This window comes from Amblyraja radiata, chromosome 3, assembly GCF_010909765.2.
Source record: "Amblyraja radiata isolate CabotCenter1 chromosome 3, sAmbRad1.1.pri, whole genome shotgun sequence".
In the NCBI taxonomy this organism is placed as follows: Eukaryota; Metazoa; Chordata; class Chondrichthyes; order Rajiformes; family Rajidae; genus Amblyraja; species Amblyraja radiata.
Window position 1 is genome coordinate 25,655,378 of NC_045958.1, and position 19,808 is coordinate 25,675,185.

A 19,808-nucleotide genomic window follows, 5' to 3' on the forward strand; every position below is an offset into this window, starting at 1 on the left:
TTTCCAGAGATGCTGCCTGACCCACTGAGTCACTCCAGCACTTTATGTCTATATTTGGTTCCCTGATAGGCCAATTGTTGGCTAGGGATAGTGTGATCCCAATGAGGGAACCATTGTTGCAAACCTTGGACTGGTTAACCAACATTTACTGCATGGGGGAGGGGGGGGGGGGCAGGAGGGGGTGGGCGGGGGAGAGAGAGAGAGTGTAAGTTACCTAAAATTAAATAATTCAATATTCATAGTGAACACAGACACAAAATGTTGGAGTAACTCAATGGGTCAGGCAACATATCTGGAGAAAATGAACAGGTGGCTTTTGTGTCTATCTTCGGTAAAAACCAGCATCCGCAGTTCCTTCCTGCACAATGGATCTCAGTGTCAGTCTCTGACTCCCGTTGGCAGGCCATTCGGCCCACAGCTCGCCCATCAATGACTAACCCATGTCACAGGGGGATGGTGTGAAGGCGGAGTTAGACAGAGCTTGATTAATGTTACGGTTGGGGAATGGGCCATAATATGGCCAGGGAAACGCTGTTATTCGTGACGCCCCCTCCGCCCTTTCCCAGCTGTTCTCAATCGCACCCCTGGCCACACAAAAATTTATACTTTAAGAAGGAATACACGGAACATTTAAACTCAGAACGCTTCTAACAGAGTGAGCCATGTGAGCACTTTGATCATTCTCCCTGTATTTGCATTTTACAAAATAGTCGGAAAAAAATGTTTAAAAGCGTTCATACATTTTGCTATGCCTAATTGGCCCTTACCTCTGCGAAAATAGTCTGATATTTGTAGGTGAAATGTCACCAACAATAATTGATTCTATTATTAATTGACTAATAATTGACTCTATTAGCGGAAAGATGCAATTCTGATCTAATATTATCAATGCCTCTGTCTTTGGAAGCAACACCAGCAATTTATTAAATCTGACTACATGCGGCACAGTGGTAGAGTTGCTGCCTCACAGCCCCAGAGACCGGGGTTCGATCCTGACCATGGGTGCAGTCTGTATGGAGTTTGTATGTTCTCTCTGTGACCGCGTGGGTTTTCTCCGAGTGCACCGGTTTCCTCTCACACTCCAGAGATTACAGGTTTGTAAGTTAATCGGCTTCGGTAACATTGTAAAATTGTCCCTGGAGTGTATAAGAATAGGTGGTCGGCGCAGACTCGGTGGGCCGAAGGGCCTGTTTCCGCGCTATATCTCTAAAATCTGAAGTTAGGTAATGTCTAAAGGAACTGCAGATGCTGGTTAATACGCACAAAAGGACACAAAATGTTGGTGTAACTCAGCAGGTAAGTCAGATCTGGGAAGAAAAACATAAAAAGCTGGAGTAAGTCAGCGGGTCAGGCAGCATCTCTGAAGAAAAAGAATAGGTGGCAATTCGAATCGGAACCCTTCTTCAGACATCCTAATCGGAATTGAGTCTGAAGATGTGTCTTGTCCCGAAACATCACCTATTTTTCTCCAGAGATGCTGCTTGACTCGCTGAGTTACTCCAGCTTTTTGTGTCTGTCTTCGGTTTAAACCAGCATGTGCAGTTCACTCCTTACACGGGTCTCTGGAGAACATTGATTGGTAGCGTTCCGGACCCTGCTTCGGAAAGACATCGATCGCTAGTCGGCGAGGACTCCGAGCTGTATCTCTCAAAGAAGTACATGTGAAAAATTTCTCACGGACCATAAAAATGCGGGACCTTTCAGTAAAGTCCCTTTTAAAGATTACTAGACCAAGTGCAGACCCGTTGGGTCTGTTTCCCCAACGGCGTTTTGCGGGGGGGGGGGGGGGGGGGGGGGTGCTGCGGCATCAAACTCACATTAACCACCCCCCAAACACACAGGTGGGGGGAGGGGGGATGTGAAGAGGGGAGGGAGGGGAGAGGAGGTGGAGGAAACGGGACAGATTTGGGAGGGAAAGGAGAGCGGGGTAGGGGGTGAGAGAGGGGGATGGGGAGAGAGATGCGGGGGATGGGGAGGTAGGGGAGGAGGGAGGGAGGGGGAGAGGGTGGGGGAGAGAGGGGAAAGAGTGGGGAGGGAGAGTGGAGGGGGAAGGGGGAGAGGTGGAAGAGTGGGGAGGGAGGTGGAGAGGGGTAGGGGGAGTGATGGAAGAGGGACAGAGGGGTAGGAGGAAGGGGGCGGGTGGAGAGAGGGAAGGGGGTGGTGCAGAGAGGGAAGGGGGGTGGGGGAGAGGGGTGAGGAGAGGGAAACATAGAACCAATGAAATTAAGTGCAGGAGTAGGACATTCGGCCCTTCGAGCCTGCACCACCATTCAATATGATCGTGGCTGATCATCCAACTCGGTATCCTGTACCTGTCTTCTCTCCGTACCCCCTGATCCCTTTAGCCACAAGGGCCACATCTAACTCCCTCTTAAATACAGCCAATGAACAGGCCTCAACTACCTTCTGTGCCAGTGAATTCCAGAGATTCACCACTCTCTGTGTGAAAAATGTTTTTGTCATCTCGGTCCTAAAAGATTTACCCCTTATCCTTAAACTGTGACCCCTTGTTCTGGACTTCCCCAACATCTGGAACAATCTTCCTGCATCTAGCCTGTCCAACCCCTTAAGAATTTTGTACGTTTCTATAAGATACCCCCTCAATCTTCTAAATTCTAGCATGTACAAGCCGAGTCTATCCAGTCTTTCGTCATATGAAAGTCCTGACATCCCAGGAATCAGTCTGGTGAACCTTCTCTGTACTCCCTCTATGGCAACAATGTCTTTGAACATTGGGCATTGTGACATCACACGATGGAACGTTCACCAAGTGCTTGTGCTCCTGCAAAGGCATATGTAAACGAATCCATTCTGATTGGACATCTGTGAGCATCGGGCATTGTGACATCACACGATGGAACGTTCACCAGGGGCTGGGGCTGGTGCTGATTCTATGGGTGAGAAGCCAGTTTATTTTTGAAATATTGGGGGGGGGGGGGGGGGGGGAAGGATTTGATTAAAAACGTGCACTTAAACACGACAAAATGTAATGAGGAGCAGATACTTAGAAAGAAAAGTGAAATCTCTACCGAAATGGAAAAGATGTCGGCGATTCAGCTTTCCCCCTTATCCTTAAACTTTGACCCCTTGTTCTGGTCTTCCCCAACATCCGGAACAATCTTTCTGCATTTAGCCTGTCCAACCCCTTAAGAATTTTATACGTTTCTATAAGATACCCCCTCAATCTTCTAAAATCTAGCGAGTACAAGGCGAGTCTATCCAGTCTTTCTTCATATGAAAGTCCTGACATCCCAGTAATCAGTCTGGTGAACCTTCTCTGTAATCCCTCTCTATGGCAACAATGTATTTGAGCATTGGGCATTGTGACATCACACAATGGAACGTTCACCATGGGCTGGGGCTCCTGCATAGGCATATGTAAATGAATCCATTCCGATTGGACATCTGTGAGCATTGGGCATTGTGACATCACACGATGGAACGTTCAGCAGGGGCTGGGGCTGGGGCTGAATCTATGGGTGAGAAGTCAGTTTAGTTTTGAAATATTGGGGGGGGGGGAAGGATTTGATTAAAAACGTGTACGTAAACACGACGAAATGTAATGAGGTGCGGATACTTAGAAAGAAAAGTGAAATCTCTACCGAAATGGAAAAGATGTCGGCGATTCTGCGTCTGGTTTCGGAGTTGCAGGGAATCAAAGGAAGAAAAGCGGCCGGAAGCCGTACATGTAAATGGATCCATTCCGATTGGACGTCTGCGAGCGTCGGGCATTGCGATTGGACGTCTGCGAGCATCGGGCATTGTGACATCGCACGGCGGGAACGAATCGAAAGGCAGAAAGGCAGCCGGACGGATGTCGGACGGATGGGGCGAGAGTTTTATATATTAATACAACAGATAGATAGATAGATAGATAGATAGATAGATAGATAGATAGATAGATAGATAGATAGATAGATAGATAGATAGTTATTTTCTTGAATCTCATTAACATAACTCATGAATAAGTTGATGTCATATGCGGATGCAAATCTTTATTTTTTAAATTCAATCCCACAGAAGACAATTTTTACTCACCTTCTGTCCCCTCTGTCCAGCTTCCGGGTTCACCGTTCGCAGGAGTTCCCACGGTAAACGCAAGAGTTATTACGGATATCGCACTGGCCTCTATGTCCATATAATGTTGCAATGTTCACCCACAAGTGTACAAGTCACTCTTGGAGAAATTCAAGCTTGCTTGAATTTTCTCCCGAGTCAACAAGTTACACGATTACCTGCCGTTAGCGCCACGGTGGTCCACGGTGGTCCACGAATGCCGTACGGTTATCGTACGAGGTTCCCACGATGTTCAACTCTGGTTACCTCTTGCGTCAAGTCGCCCCGTGAGAAAGGCCTATAAATCTCCTCTGTACTCTCTCTATTTTGTTGACATCCTTCCTATAATTAGGCGACCAAAATTGTACACCATACTCCAGAATTGGCCTCACCGATGCCTTGTACAATTTTAACATTACATCCCAACTTCTATACTCAATGCTCTGATTTATAAAGGCCAGCACACCAAAAGCTTTATTTACCACCCTATCTACATGAGATTCCACTTTCAGGGAACTGTGCACAGTTATTCCCAGATCCCTCTGTTCACCTGCATTCTTCAATTCCCTATATGGTTAAGAATAATCACAAAGTGCACTTCTTTGGTTAACTTAGAGGTGTGGCTTTACTGCTTAACCAGTCAGAATGACGAGATCATTTTTAACAAAGTAAGAAGACAAAAAATACAATAGACAATGGAATCTAGAACCAAAAAAAGCACACTGTCTCTGTAAAGGCAGAAGGTGTAAGTTGATGGCAGTCCTAATGGAGGGTTTCGATTGAAAGGTACAGCATGGAAAAATGCCCTTCGGCCCACTGAGTCCACACCAACCATCAATCACCTGTTCATACTAGTTCTATCTTATCCCGTTTCATCATCCGCTACACACAGGCACCAATTTACAGAGATCAATTAACCTGCCTGCATTTCTTTTGGATGTGGGAGGAAACCGGAGCACCCGGAGGTAACCCTCGTGAGAACATTGAGGATGCGCAAACTCCACACAGACAGCACCCTCGGACAGGATTGAATCTGGGTCTCTGGACCTGTGAGGCAGCAGCTTGACCAGTGCACCACAGTGATGCAGTTAGGTCTTGACCCCAAACATTGACCCACACCTTTTGCCTCCACAGATGCTGCTCGACCTGCCGGGTTCTTCCAGCATTTATTTTATTCATTTTAACAAAGTACCATTTGTTTTATAAAATTAAAAGTGACCATGATTCGCTTTAATTTTGTAAATGGAAAATGAGGCTAAAAGTGCTGTAATAATACCAGGGCTGCCAACATTGGGTGAGAGTTGAGAGTGAGAAATTGCGAGGGAGCGTAGCGACCGATGGGGGGAGGGTGTGGTTCCCCCTCCCATAGTAGGAGGCGGCACCAACGCCCCCACTCACCCGGTCCGCTCCTGGCTCTGGGCCGGGGTTAAAACTCCATGGGGTGTGGACAGAGCGGTCGACGGACATAGAGCCGCCGGAGGTGAGGGTGGGAGGTGTGTGCCGTGCCTCAGGGGGGAAGGGGGAGGGGGAGGGGGGTTGGTGCTGGGACCACCGCCGCCGTGTCTCACCTATCACACCATCTGCATGGGAGAAACTAAACTACTTTTTTTCCCCCCAAAATCACCCCGCAGGCCGGTAGTTTGATAGCCCTGCTTTAAACCAATCCCCTCTAGTGCTTGAATCACATATCCTGGGAAAAAGACTATGCATTCACCTGATATTCCCCTCATGGTTGTATTGTATTGTATTGTAACAATACAATACAATACAATACAAAATGGTTGTTACTCACCTCTAAAACAATTTTTGCTTTATTTTGAACTTTCAGCACCCGCAGATATTTGAGCGTGAGAAATTTTGTGATCAGCGTGAGAGCATGAGAATTTTGTGAAATGCGTGAGCCTCACGCTCAATGCGTGAGTCTCAAGCTCAATGCGTGAGAGTTGGCAGTCCTGCTCATAATGCAAACATTTTATGCAAGTTTCAATTGTTTGGACATAAATCACATTACTGCTTTATAACAGTTAAGTTACTTTAAGACCATTTCAGAAATGATGGCACTCAACAAACAATCAACTAACAAATTAAAGCAAACTAAAAAGAAATAACATGTTCCCTTTCCTGACTCGACCTCATAAGTACTTTAACACTGTTAACATAGCAAAGGGATATTAATCTCAAGAATCAAAATGGGGAAAGTGGGGGCAATTTTGCTTAAATGGTCATTCTAAGCCCATTCAGAGCTTCATAGAGTCAGAGTTATACAACATGCACATGGCTGGCCCAATTTGTCCATAGTGATCAAGTTGGCATTCTGCGTGCCCAGGGACTGGCTGCCGTTCCCAGATCAGCTCGCGTCCCAGGGACTGGCTGCAGTTCTCAGGTCGGCTCGCCTACCCCGACCCTGCGAAAACGAGTTGAAAAAAAACGTGGTTTTTCGGGATAAGGGCCGGATTCAGCCCGTGTGCCGTAGGTTGCCGAACCCTGTCCTAGATGTTTGGCCTCATTGTGGTCCTCCCCATGTTTTACAACCGACTCACCTGGTTAGTTTTATCACCGGCTGCTTCATGTTGTCGGCGGCTGCACATCCAACCAAGAAAGAAGAGAAGAGAAGAGATACGACGTCACTCACAGCCGCCAACTGACGCGCTTCCCCAGACCGCACAGATCGTTGTGATATGGTGCAAAAGAGACAAACTGTGCAGGGACTGAAGACAGCGTGAGAATTCTGTCATCAGCGTGAGAATTGGCTGAAATGTGTGACTCTCACGCTCAAAGCGTGAGAGTTGGCAGCCCTGTCTAAGGCCAGGATGTGACAACAGACGCACAGGGAGACACATACACAAAGGAAGACACGCGCGCACACGCACACGCACACGCACACGCACACACGGAGCCAGACACACACACACACACACACAGGGAGACAGACACACACACACACACACACACAGGGAGACAGACACACACACACACACACACACACAGGGAGACAGACACACACACACACACACACGCGCACACACACACACACACAGGGAGACAGACACACACACACACACACAGGGAGACAGACACACACACACACACACACCAGGGAGACAGACAGACACACACACACCAGGCAGACACAGACACACACACACACACAGGGACACACACAGGGATACACAGACACACACAGGGACACACACACACACACAGGGACACACACACACACACAGGGAGACAGACACACACACACAGGGAGATACACACACACAGGGAGACACACAGAGACACGCACACACACACAGGGAGACACACAGGGAGGCACACACACACACACACACAGGGAGACACGCAGAGACACACACACACACACACACAGGGAGACACACACACACACACACACACACACGCACACACACACACGCACACACACACACACACAGGGATACACACACACAGGGATACACACATACAGGGAGACAGACACACACACACAGGGAGACACACACACACGCGCGCACACACACACACACACAGGGAGACAGACACACACACACACACACAGGGAGACAGACACACACACACACACACGGAGACAGACAGACACACACACACAGGGAGACACACAGGGAGGCACACACACACACACACACAGGGAGACACACAGAGACACGCAGAGACACACACACACACACACACAGGGAGACACACACACACACACACACACACACACACAGGGATACACACACACACACACACAGGGAGACACACACACACACACACAGGGAGACACACAGAGACACACACACACACACACAGGGAGACACACACACACACACACACACACACAGGGATACACACACACAGGGATACACACATACAGGGAGACAGACACACACACACAGGGAGACACACACACACACACACAGGGAGACACACAGGGAGGCACACACACACGGGGAGACACACACACACACACATGGGGAGACACACACACACACACGGGGAGACACACACATACACACAGGGAAACAGACACACACACACCTTTCCTTCCCCCCCTCCCTCTCTTTCCTCCCCTCCCTCTCTTTCCTCACCCTCCCTCTTTTTCCTCACGCTTCCCCTTTTTCCCCTTTCTCCTTCCCTTCCTTCATCCCCTTTCTACATTCCCTCCCCCTGTCTCTCTTTGCCTCCATCCCTCCCTTTTTTTCTTTCTCTCCCTCTCTTTCTCCTCCCTCTCATTCCCAGGCCGCCCAATGGGGAGTCTGGCGGGCACGGTGTAGCGTGGATTGGCGGCGCTGGTGCTGCCGTGTGAGTTGAAGGGCAGGAGCAAAGATCCTATAGCGGAGCTATAAGATCTTTGGGCAGGAGGGAGGGAGGGAGCGAGGTTGCCGTGGCAGCCGGAAGCGCAGCGCTCGTAGACGGCGCACAAAAGCGCTGACACCCGCTGCCCGGGAACGACGCGCTTCCCCAATCCGTGCAGATCGCTGTCATGTGGCGCAAAGAGACAAACTGTGCAGCAAAGATCCTATAGCTCCGCTATAGGATCTTTGCTGTGCAGGGACTGAAGACAGCCTGTCAGCGTGAGAATTCCGTCTTCAGCGTGAGGGCGTGAGAATTGGCTGAAATGCGCGAGTGTCCCGCTCAAAGCGTGAGAGTTGGCAGCCCTGTAATACTCTGATTATGGATTAAATTAGACAACCTCTTCAGTATATTGATGAGTGGTTACACAGACACAGGCTACACGTCTGTGATAAGAGGGGGGAAAACAAAGTTGTTTTTGTGAACTTTAATATTTCAGTAAAGAATCTCAAATATTTATTTTCAATTCAAATAAATTGCTTCAATTTATTTCACATTTTTATTGCTGCATTAATAAGTGCTGGGATCTGAAAGAACTCTGCACCTATTCACAATTATGCCTTTCCTGATACAAGATGTTTAATCCCACTTAATCAATTTGTCTGACCTTGGCTGGCTGCATTGGACACTTGTTGTATTGTAAGCAAACAAAAGTTTCAAGTATTTGTGTTTGGGTTTTGTTGTAGTTTGCTTTTATGGTACATGTGTTAACATGCTTGTAGGTTTTGAAAACATGAGTTACATCTGGCATTCTGCCCTGTACAAATCCATCAGGACACAGACATCTGTGCATTAGCACTAATTAGCCAACCATTAACAAAGAAAATTGTGGTTACTTTCTAAATAATAAAATGGTCTTGCAGAAGTAAACTGGCACAGATTCTGGAGATCTAAAATAAATCAGGAAATATTGGAATTGTTCAGCAGGTCGGTCACTGTTAAACATTAGGAGTGATTGTATGATGGCACAACCTCCTCTGGCAGCAAGTGCCAGGTATCAGCCATTCTCTATATAAAAAGAAAACAGTTACTCCTCATAACCCTTATTTAAAACTAATTCCTTTCATCTTAAACCTAGCATGGGAGAAGGATCCTGACTATCCTATCGATGGCTCTTCTCATTTTATGTGCTTCATCAGATTACCCCCCTGCCTCTTTCGCCCCAAGGAAAATAAACCCAGCCTAACCAGTCTCTCCCCATATCTAAAGTCTTCCAATCCAAGCAACATCCTGATGAATTTCCTTTGCATCCTTTCCAATGCAACCACATCCTTCCTGCAATGCAGCAACCAGAACTGCACACGACACTCAAGATTCAGCCTACCCAGCATTTTGTAAAGTTGCAACATAATGTCCCAACTTTTATATTGCGTTCTTGATCAGCCCCTATCTTTCCAAATGTAAATAAATGCTATCCTTATTGTTCTGCAAATACTGACATAAGGCTCACAAACCTTTAGTTACCTGGCTTATCCCTGCTGTCCTTAAATATCAAAAAACAATGTTAGCTATCCTTCAGTCTCCCAATAGCTCACCCGGGGTTAACAAACTTGCAAAAATCTTTTTCTTCTCTTCTGTCTGCCTCCTTCCATGATTCACCTGCCTCTGCCTCCCAACTTCTCCGGTTCCCCTCTATGACCTGGCTCCAGCAATCTCCATTCTCTGTCCGAAGGCAAGGTTTCAACCCAAAACATTCCTTTCCACCCACAGAAGCTGCTAGGCCCACTGAGTGTCTCCAGCAGATTGTTCGTTGGTGCAAAATTCTCAGTCAAAGCTACGTATCTCCCATGGGATAGATTTCTTCTGGCCCTTGGAATGCATTCCATGTTTGGATTCCATGAATCCACCTTTATGCATTCCATGTTGGCTAACATCTGCCCTTACTTAATACTGATATGTCTCTGATTATCAGCATACTCCTCCCTAAACTCACTATCTATAACCTTTATGAATACTGATAAGTATCAATTTAGGACCTCACCAACATCCTTTGGCTCCACACAAACATTATCCATTTGGTTCCTAAGGTGATCCACTCTTTCTCTGGCTACCCTATTTTTCTGATATATTTATAGAGTACCTGTATCGGGATTCTCATTAATCTTACTCTACAAGAATATTCCATAGCCCTTCTTTGTCCTAATTCCTTTAAGTTATCTCCTATTCCCTCTATTCCACAGTTCTAGTTCCCTTTACTTGTCACATACTTTTCCTTTCCCGATCAAACTTTGTCATCCAAGATTCCCTAATCATACCATCTTTGCTTTTTGTCCTCACTGCGACATGCTAGTCTTGAATTATCTTTTAAAAGGCTCGCACTTATCAGCTGTTATTTTACCCGCAATCAACTGGTCCCAATCTATTTTCTATGATTTGGTTACATATCCTCTAATTTCCACTGACTATGAGGAGGCCAGCAGTGCAGAGCCAGCAAAGTATATTGGGAGACTGGAAATATTAGGGCCAGCTAGCTTTTGCCCCACACTCCCCCTATCACCTTTATAGTGGCTACATCCCCTCTACTCTTTCAGTCTAGACAAATGGTCTCGACCTGATATGCGACTGTCCATTTCCCTCCATGGACGCTGCCTGGCCCATTGATTTCCTCCAGCGGCTCTCATTTGTTTTTGCTGGAGAGTTCTGACATCGCCCAATAATGTAGGATGGAAGTTCCCTTGGAAATCTTCAGAACGTTTGGGCGTAGTGTGAGGTAATGTGAAATAATTATTTTTAAATGTGTACTTAACCTCTTGTCCTCCTTGAATGAATGCAGTAGTATTTATAATTGCTGGCAAATCCATTGCTAGTACAAACTATTATTTTTGTATATTCTTAATGATACTTGCCTCCAATGGCGTTCTGGCTAAGAGCCTATTTGGGGATTCCAGAGTCTGAATGACAGAAACGATGAGGGTTGATAGTCCACTATGTTCAAGGTGCTTTTCCCGTTAGAAGCAGCACAGAGTCACCTCCTAATCTTTGTGAAATAAACATTTCTCTTGAAATAATCTATCTTAAAATTATCCATCATGAAGCGGTTAAAAAAAAAACATTCTCCTCTTTTTATGATACTAAAAAAAACAGTGAACTATTGTCCCTTAAAATCACAAATTAACAGCTAAAGGCTCGTTATGGAACGTTGGTTATTCAATTTGTGTGCACCAAAGTGAACATGCATTATCTTTTATTACTCGCATAAAAATATGTAAATATCATTTGGTTTTGTTAGTTTATTCTCTTTATACCATACTCATTGATCAAACTTTGAATTCGATAAATCGTGTTTTTATCTATTCAGTTCTCAAAAAAACGAAATGGGGGAAAGATTATCTAGCGTTCATATGTTGTAAGCAGGAATTTATCACCCAACATTTTTAATAATGCCATTTAACCAACTAAATTTAAAGGGTTCTAATTTTTGAAACGACGATAATAACATGGAATAATTACAGCACTTGAAGTTAATCAGATTTTATATCTACGCCTTCAGCAAGATCTATGAGGGTGCCTTGCCTTGGATGTGATATGATGAAAATTGAAAAGTAAAGATAATTACCTAAAAGAATAGTATAGCAGCAGCCATATGGTTTATAGGGTGGTCAAAAAGTCATTTGGCAACTTGGCCTTCATCAGTCAGAGTATTGAGTATAGAAGTTGGGAGGTCATGTGGCAGTTGTATAAGATGTTGGTGAGGCCGCGTTTAGAGTATTGTGTTCAGTTCTGGGCACCATGTTATAGGAAAGATGTTGTCAAGCTGGAAAGGGTACAGAGAAGATTTACAAGGGTGTTACCAGGACTAGAGGGTGTGAGCGGTAGGGAGAGGTTGAGTAGGCTGGGTCTCTATTCCTTGGAGTGTGGGGTGATCTTATAGAGGTGAATAAAATCATGAGAGGAATAGATCGGGTAAATGCATAGAGTCTCTTGCCCAGAGTAGGTGAATCGAGGACCAGAGAACATGGGTTTAAGGTGAAGGGGTAAAGATTTAACAGGAGTAACTTTATCACACAAAGGGTGGTGGGCATATGGAACAAGCTGCCAGAGGAGGTAGTTGAGGCAGAGACTTTTCCATGATTTAAGAAACCGTTAGACAGGTACATGAATAGGACATGTTTGCAGGGATATGGACCAAACGCGGGCAGGTGTACTAGTGTAGCTGGGACATGTTGGCCGGTGTGTGCAAGTTGGGCCAAAGGGCCTGTTTCCACACTGTATCACTCTATGACTCTAAGCCGGATATCTGAAATACAAACTCAAAACATTAGAAACACTCAGCAGGTTAGACAGCAACTGTGGAGAGAGAAGTAGTTAACATTGAAAGTTGGTAATCATTTATCAGAATGACTTTCATGTTAAGTCTGGTCAATTGCCTTTGGTGCTATTGTTAAGGTACAAGGAGCAGTTGGTTTTGGTTCTCTACAATCTCATTCAGCACCTTGTTGCAGTAAGTGATGTAAGATTGTGGAAGAAGGAACTGCAGATGCTGGTTTAAACCGAAGATAGACACAAAAAGCTGGAGTAACTCAGCGGGGCAGGCAGCATCTCTGGAGAGAAGGAATGGGTGACGTTTTGGGTCGAGACCCTTCTTCAGAATGTGAGATTACCCAGTGAGATCTGAAATTATTCTGAGGAATTCTGTGGAATTCCTTCATCATGTAGAAAATCATTACCACAGAAATCATGGCGATTCAACACTTTATTTTCAACTTTTTTCCCCAAGAGCAATCGAAAAGATGCTGCATGTTCTGAAATGTTCTGAGTGGATATCATCAAAAACGATCGTTTAATATTACCATTTTGCCTCAAGGATTTTTGCGAGTATTTGTCTCAACGCCTATGCCCCATATGGATGCATTCTCAGTCCGCTACTACACTCTCTATACACTCACGACCGTGTTGCCAAATTTAGCTCTAACTCCGTCTACAAGTTTGCATTTGACACCACTCTGGTCGGCCCAATCATGGTAGAATACATGTCCTAAATAGCATCAAAGGTGGCTTGGTGGAGATGGTTGAAAGCCATTCCCGGAAGTGGTGGCGCTGCCCAAGCCCGTCAGTCTTTTTTTTTTTGTCTTGTTGGACGTATGTTTTAGTTTATATTTAGTTGTGTATGTGTGGGGGGGGAGGGAAACTTGTTTTAGTCTCTTCCTTCGGGCCGACTTCAAGGCTGTGGTGGAGCTGCGGCGGCGGCCCGACTTCGGAGCCTCGGAGGCTTCGGCTGCGGGTCTATTGGACGACAACATCGGGAGCTCGCAAGTCCCAGGTTGGTGACCGATTCTCCGGAGCTCCCGCAACAACAGCTTCGTCCGCTGGACTGGAGGGTGGCAGCTTTGTTCGCCCCGGGCCGCAGAGTTTGAACCGGCCCATTCGCGGAGCTCGGATTCTGCTGCGGGACTTACCATTACCCGGCGAGGGGCCCAACATCGAAAGCCAGGATCGCCTCTACGCAGAGGGAGAACAAGGAAGGAAGAGACAAGGACTTTGAGACTTTTGCCTTCCATCACAGTGAGGAGGTGCCTGGTAGACTCACTGTGGTGGATGTTAAACTGTGTTCATTGTGTGTTCTGTTATTTTATTCTTTGTCATGACTGCAAGGTACGTAATTTTGTTCAAACTAAAAGTTTGAATGACATTAAAGGATACTTTATACTTTACAAGCTTCAAGTTCCTTGGCATTAATATTACTAACAATCAGTCATGGACATTGATACGACAGGCAAGAAGACACTCCAACAACTCGACTTCGTAAGGAGTCTGTGGAAATTCAGCAGGAGTCCAATTATTCTTCCAAACTTCTACAAATGCACCATATAAAGTATACTGTTGGGAATTGCAGAGAGTTGTAGATGTAGCCCAGTCCATCACACAGGCCGGCTTCCTGCCAGTAACTCTGTCTCGCTCTTTTATACTTTGTGCTGCTTTGGAAAAGTAGCCAACAGAATGAAAGACATGTCCCACCATGCTCATTTCTTCTTCCTCCCCCTGCTATCATCTAGCAGAAAGTACGAAAGCTTGAAAGCGCTTACTACCAGATTCGGGAACAGTTTCTTCCCCTCTGTTATCCAGCTACTGAAGGGTCCTTCTGTAAGCTCGAGTACTGTCTGTTTAACCTCAATCTTATTGCGGACATTGGACTTTGACGTTACAATCCTGAGAACTATATTCTGCACTTTGTGTCTTTGCCTTTGCACAATCTGTTGTACTTGAGTTTGACTTGATTGTATTTATGTATAGTATATTGGATCTGTTTGGACAGCATGCAAAACAAGGCTTTTCACAGTACCTCGGTACATGTGACAGTAATAAACCTAAACCTTTCATTTTAGAAGACAATGAAATGCTTTTGGTTGTGAGCAGATGCAAACGTGTCTCTGAATGTTGACTTTCAGTTTAGTTTTCCTTTCATGTACATCGGAAACAGTGTCTCATCAATTGTGAAAGGACTGGAAGTTCTTAACTCCTGTCAATACACTATAAGTACTGTAATTGTCAAATTGGAAACAAAGCATGATATTTTTATAATTTTCCAAGAAAGGCATCATTCTTACAGTGGAACAAGCTCTGCGATGTTAGGTTTGGGATGAGAAGGGGAGGAAACTCAGCGCAGGTATGTGTATTATATCACAACAAAACTAAGTCCATTCCCCCACCACCCATAAATACAAAATAGTTTCAAGAAATGTTAGTTTAGTTTAGAGATACAGCATGGAAACAAGCTCTTACTACCATATTGCTACTCTGTCTTCACACAATTATTATTTTGCCATTGAAAAGCCAAATGTGGTTTTGCAGTAAGCTCTTCTTCACTTGGGAGTTTTTCTTTATTTGAACCATCCTTGTATTGCAGATGTAACATTGGAAAAAGGGTGTGCTTCTCTGCATATCTGCAATTTGAAACACTAAGCTCATAATCATTGTGTAAACTTTAATACATTCTGAAATACAGCTTTATAAAGATTAATGTTTGTGTTTCATTTATTGTATAAGACTATAAATAATTGGGAACAAATAGCTAATTTAAGAAAAAGCAGGTTATTCCTCAAGGTCCAAAATATTCTGATGAATTAAATAGTTTGAATTAAATTAATTAGATCACAGAACAGTACAGCACAGGAACAGGCCCACAGTGATAACTTTAAATGGTAACGTTCTGCCCACAATGTTCTACCTCTCCCTGTAGCTAATACCTCCTAATCTAGGTATCATCTGGTGAACCTCATCTGCACCCTTTCCAAAGCCACCACATCCTTCCTGTAACAGGATGACCAGAACTGCATGTAATACACCAAAATAATGCTCCATTTGTTCTTGAAATTTGTTTTTTTTTAAATTATTTTGATTGCATTTTGTAAACAAATTAAGATACTTTCATCATTACTTCAATATATTAATATGAATATTTGTTTTGCAATATATTGCATTTGAGCATTCTTGCCATCTGGTGGTTAAACATGTTGTGAATTGTTTGCAGATGGCTATTTGCTGTTTCATAAAACAATGCTACTCTTGAAATCTAAAATCTTGATCTACCTTTTGTCTTTCAGTGCTGAACAACCCCACCGTCCCACATACATCAACCTCTAATGTAATCTCCAGGAATTCTGCATCATTGTCTTAGGCACATCTGAGTAAATCAGAAAGTAAGAACCTTTAATTTCCTATAGTGTGTGTGTGTGTAAAAGACTTAATCTGGAGGAAACATGGTTTTGTGTGGCATTATTTAGCTTGTTTGAAAGCTGTGCCACATTAACTTGTAAATTCGATCTCAACAGAATTTCTGACATGTTTCCACTATCAGAAATCACAGTGACAAATTCATAATCCACCTTTCCTGAAGGCAATTAACTTTCCCGTGCTTTGTTTTAGTCATCTAAATCCACGCCAATAGTAACCTTGAATATATTATTGTTTTTGAACCTCCTATAATATTCTGAATGAGGTTGTGTTTGAGGAATGTTCCAATGGATGCTGGCAACCTTTCAACATCTTAGCCAAGTGAACCAGGACAGAAATGGCAGAACAGTTAAAAGGGGACTTTGGTTCTGTCTTCACTAAAGAAGACACAATCTCCCAGAAATACTGGGGGACCGAGGACCTAGTGGGAGAGAGAAACTGCAGGGAATCTGCATTAATCAGGAATGGTGTTAGGTAAACAGTTGTGACTGAAGGAAGACAAATCCCCAGGGCCTGATGGTCTGCATCCCAGAGTACTCAAGGTACAGGGGGCAGAAATCCTGGGGGGAAAGGGGGGACACGTCCCCCCCTGTTTTGAGAGGTGGGGGACAATCCGATCTAATGCAGAATTCCACCATATTATTGTCACTGTTGCCCAAGATCTATTGGCCCGATATGCAAACTGCAGAAGGTCCAGCAGGGGGGTTCGTGATATTTTTTGGCTTGGCCAGCACAAGCCTTTCAAGGGTCTTCATGACTACAGAGGTCAGCAGAGGTCAGTGCGACAGGCCTGTAGTCATCAGGGGCCGCGGAACATTTTTGAAAGTGGGGGAGCTGAGCGACCACTGACCACCGGCCTCGGGGGGAGGGTGTGGGAGGGGGCCACCGTGTAACTCTCCATCCTAATGCAGAATTTCACCATATTATTGTCACTGTTGTGTGCGCTTGCGTCCGCCAAGAAATTGTGTCCCCCGCATGTTTTGATAGCGATTTCCGTGCCTGCTCAAGGAGGTGGCCCTAGAAATCGCTTATAGAAATCGCGGATGCATTGGTGATCATTTTTCAATGTTCTCTCGATAAATTCCTCTGGACTGGAGGGAAGCCAATGTAACTCCACATTTTAAGAGAAGGAGAGAGAAAACATGGAATTATAGACCAGTTAGACTTACATCGGTAGTGGGGGAAATGCTTGAGAGGAATAGCTCTCTTTAGTGAAGACAGAACCAAAGTACTTGTTTAACTGTTCTGCCATTTCCTTGTTACCTATTATAAATTCACCTGTCCCTGATTGTAAAGGACCTACATTTGTCTTCACGGTTGGCATAGATGTTGGGCTGAGTGGCCTCTTTCTATACTGTGCAATTTTATAATTTCTAGAACTGATATACATAGTGAGAATGAAGGTTAAAATGTAGTTAATGATTCATTAAGTGAGAGGCAGATCAGTAAAGATATAATTTATGTGTAAGAAGGAACTGCAGATGCTGGTTTAAAGAGTTACACAAAAAACTGGAGTAACTCAGCGGAACAGGCAGCATCTCTGGAGAGAAGGAATGGGTGATGTTTCTTCGGATTTCTTTCTTTCAAATAATTAAAGCCGAAGACTCAAAAATGCTGTTTAATTATAGTGGTAAATAATGATGTAATCGGTCTTTAAGCCACCTGCATGCAGGAACTATGTTTGCCTCCATGCAGATGCAAGATACGGTGTAAATTAGGTGTCAGATTATCTGAAGCTCATTATACAGGTCCCATAGAGGTTGGTATATCTCCACACTCACACCTGCTGTATTTGATCTATCCTGCTCGTTCAAGGTTCCCTGGTGACAAATTCTTAAAATTAATTTGCAATGCTTTTAACGTTATCAATGAATAACTAGTGGCCCTGGGAGGCATGGGAGTTGATAGCGACTGTTACAATATTTCCCTTTTGGCGATTGGAACCTCTAGCCTCTTTGATTCTAAACCTGAAATTTATATTCATACTATTTATCATTTCCATACATTTACAGGCTTGCAAATTAAAATAAATCACTTATCTATTGTGGTCACTGTAAATCATACTCCAGTAATCTCACAACTTTGATTTAAGATCTGTGACCTTCATCCACATGTATTTAATTTTTCCAAGTACACAAGGGCAGGCAGGCAGATTCCCAAGTCCTGGTCAATAAGCCTCAGTTGCTGCTCGAAGGGTCAATAAGCCTTTGATAGCCGTCTAGCTGTCAAAGGAGTTTCAATTATTTTAAAATATTTTTTGATGAGATATTGAAATACATTCAGACAATCAAATATATTAAAAAGTAACAAATGCGTTTTAAAACTCCTACCTTTCCCAATGCATGCATTGGAACTGTATATGTGCAATTCTTTGCACCCATTCTAAAATTTCTTGCAACAGCCGTAAATTGTCCCATTGATTTTTTTTTTTAAACTCTTTCCTCATCTGCTTACCCCTACAAACTTACATATTCCAACTGGGCCTGCCATCTCTTCAATTTATTGTATCTTTTTCTTTTCTTCTAACCTCCCTGCACTTTGATATTCTTTGAAATTCAGTTCCTTGGACTTACTCCTACCTTTTCTCTATGACTACATTGAGTGATGTGGTTATTATCTCCAAAATTCATTCCCACATTCCCAGCTACGTTGGCTAAGATGAGCTCCAGTACTGTCTAGTAAAAAATGACAACACAGGTAGAGAGAGTGGTGAAGAAGACCTGTCACAAGAGTTGGGACATCATGTTACTGCTATACAAGATATTGGTGCGACCCTATTCGGGGGGAGGGGGGTCTTACCTTCCACGTTTTGAAGGTCGGCTGTGGGAGGCGTCCTCCGGGGGATGAAGGTTGAAGATGGCTGGGCAAGGAGAGGGAGGACGGTTCATGGGACACCCAGGTGGAGGTGACTGCTGCAATGGGCCTTTATGGCCAGCTGCAGTTAGGACTGTGAAATGTCTCCAAAGCCTAGCGACTGTTGCATATATAAGCTCAGTGGACTGTTTCTATGCATTATGTACCTAACGTCAGTGGCGGACTGGGTCTAAAAATATTGGTTGCCAGGAGACTAAGGGGGCCCACTTCATCAGGGGCCCACTTGATATAGGGGGCCCACTTCATCAGGGGCCCACTTGCCATCGGGCAAGCTGACACCCTGGCCAGTCCGCCACTGCCTAACGTGGATTGTACCTCTGTACGACAATAATCTTACTGATCTGTATGCAAAAAAAAAAGAATCACACTGTACCTTGGTACATGTGGTGACAATAAAGAAACTGAAATTGAAGCATGGAATATTGTGGACACGCAGAACTGGTTCATTTAAAATAGATGCAAAAGTGCTGGGAGTAACTGAGTTGTTCAGGTAGCATCTCTGGAGAACATGGATAAATGATGTTTCATGTCAGAACCATGTTATACTGTTCTGGTCACCATTCAATAGGAAGGATGTCATCTTCTTGTGTATGCGTGCACAGCCTAAAGTTGTAAGATAACTTGTTTGTGCACGCCGGGTTGATTGCATTCGTCAAAACAGGGTGGACCACATGAAGGTTGCAATCTCCCACCCCAAGGATGTCATTAAGTTAGTGGAGTGCAGACAAGTTTCACAAAGACATGGAAATGAAGGTCTTTTGTGAGGAGAGATCGAATAGGCTGGGTCTTCCCTGTTGAGGCTGAGATTATGAAATCTTTAGGATTATAGAAAAGGTAAATGGCCAGTCTTTTTC

General features: G+C 44.5%; 1 protein-coding gene across 5 annotated transcripts in view; it reads left to right on the plus strand.

Annotated features, from left to right (window-relative positions):
• tnfaip8 (TNF alpha induced protein 8) overlaps positions 1-19,808 on the plus strand; it is a 95,157-nt gene that overhangs the window by 29,597 nt on the left and 45,752 nt on the right. For 4 of the 5 annotated variants that reach the window (XM_033017490.1, XM_033017488.1, XM_033017492.1 and 1 more), the window contains one exon: positions 15,951-16,046. In XM_033017490.1, coding sequence (XP_032873381.1) covers position 16,046 — 1 coding nt within the window. In that variant the 5' untranslated portion in view covers positions 15,951-16,045. The remainder of the gene's footprint in view (positions 1-15,950; positions 16,047-19,808) is intronic. The other variant, XM_033017489.1, reaches the window with a different exon arrangement.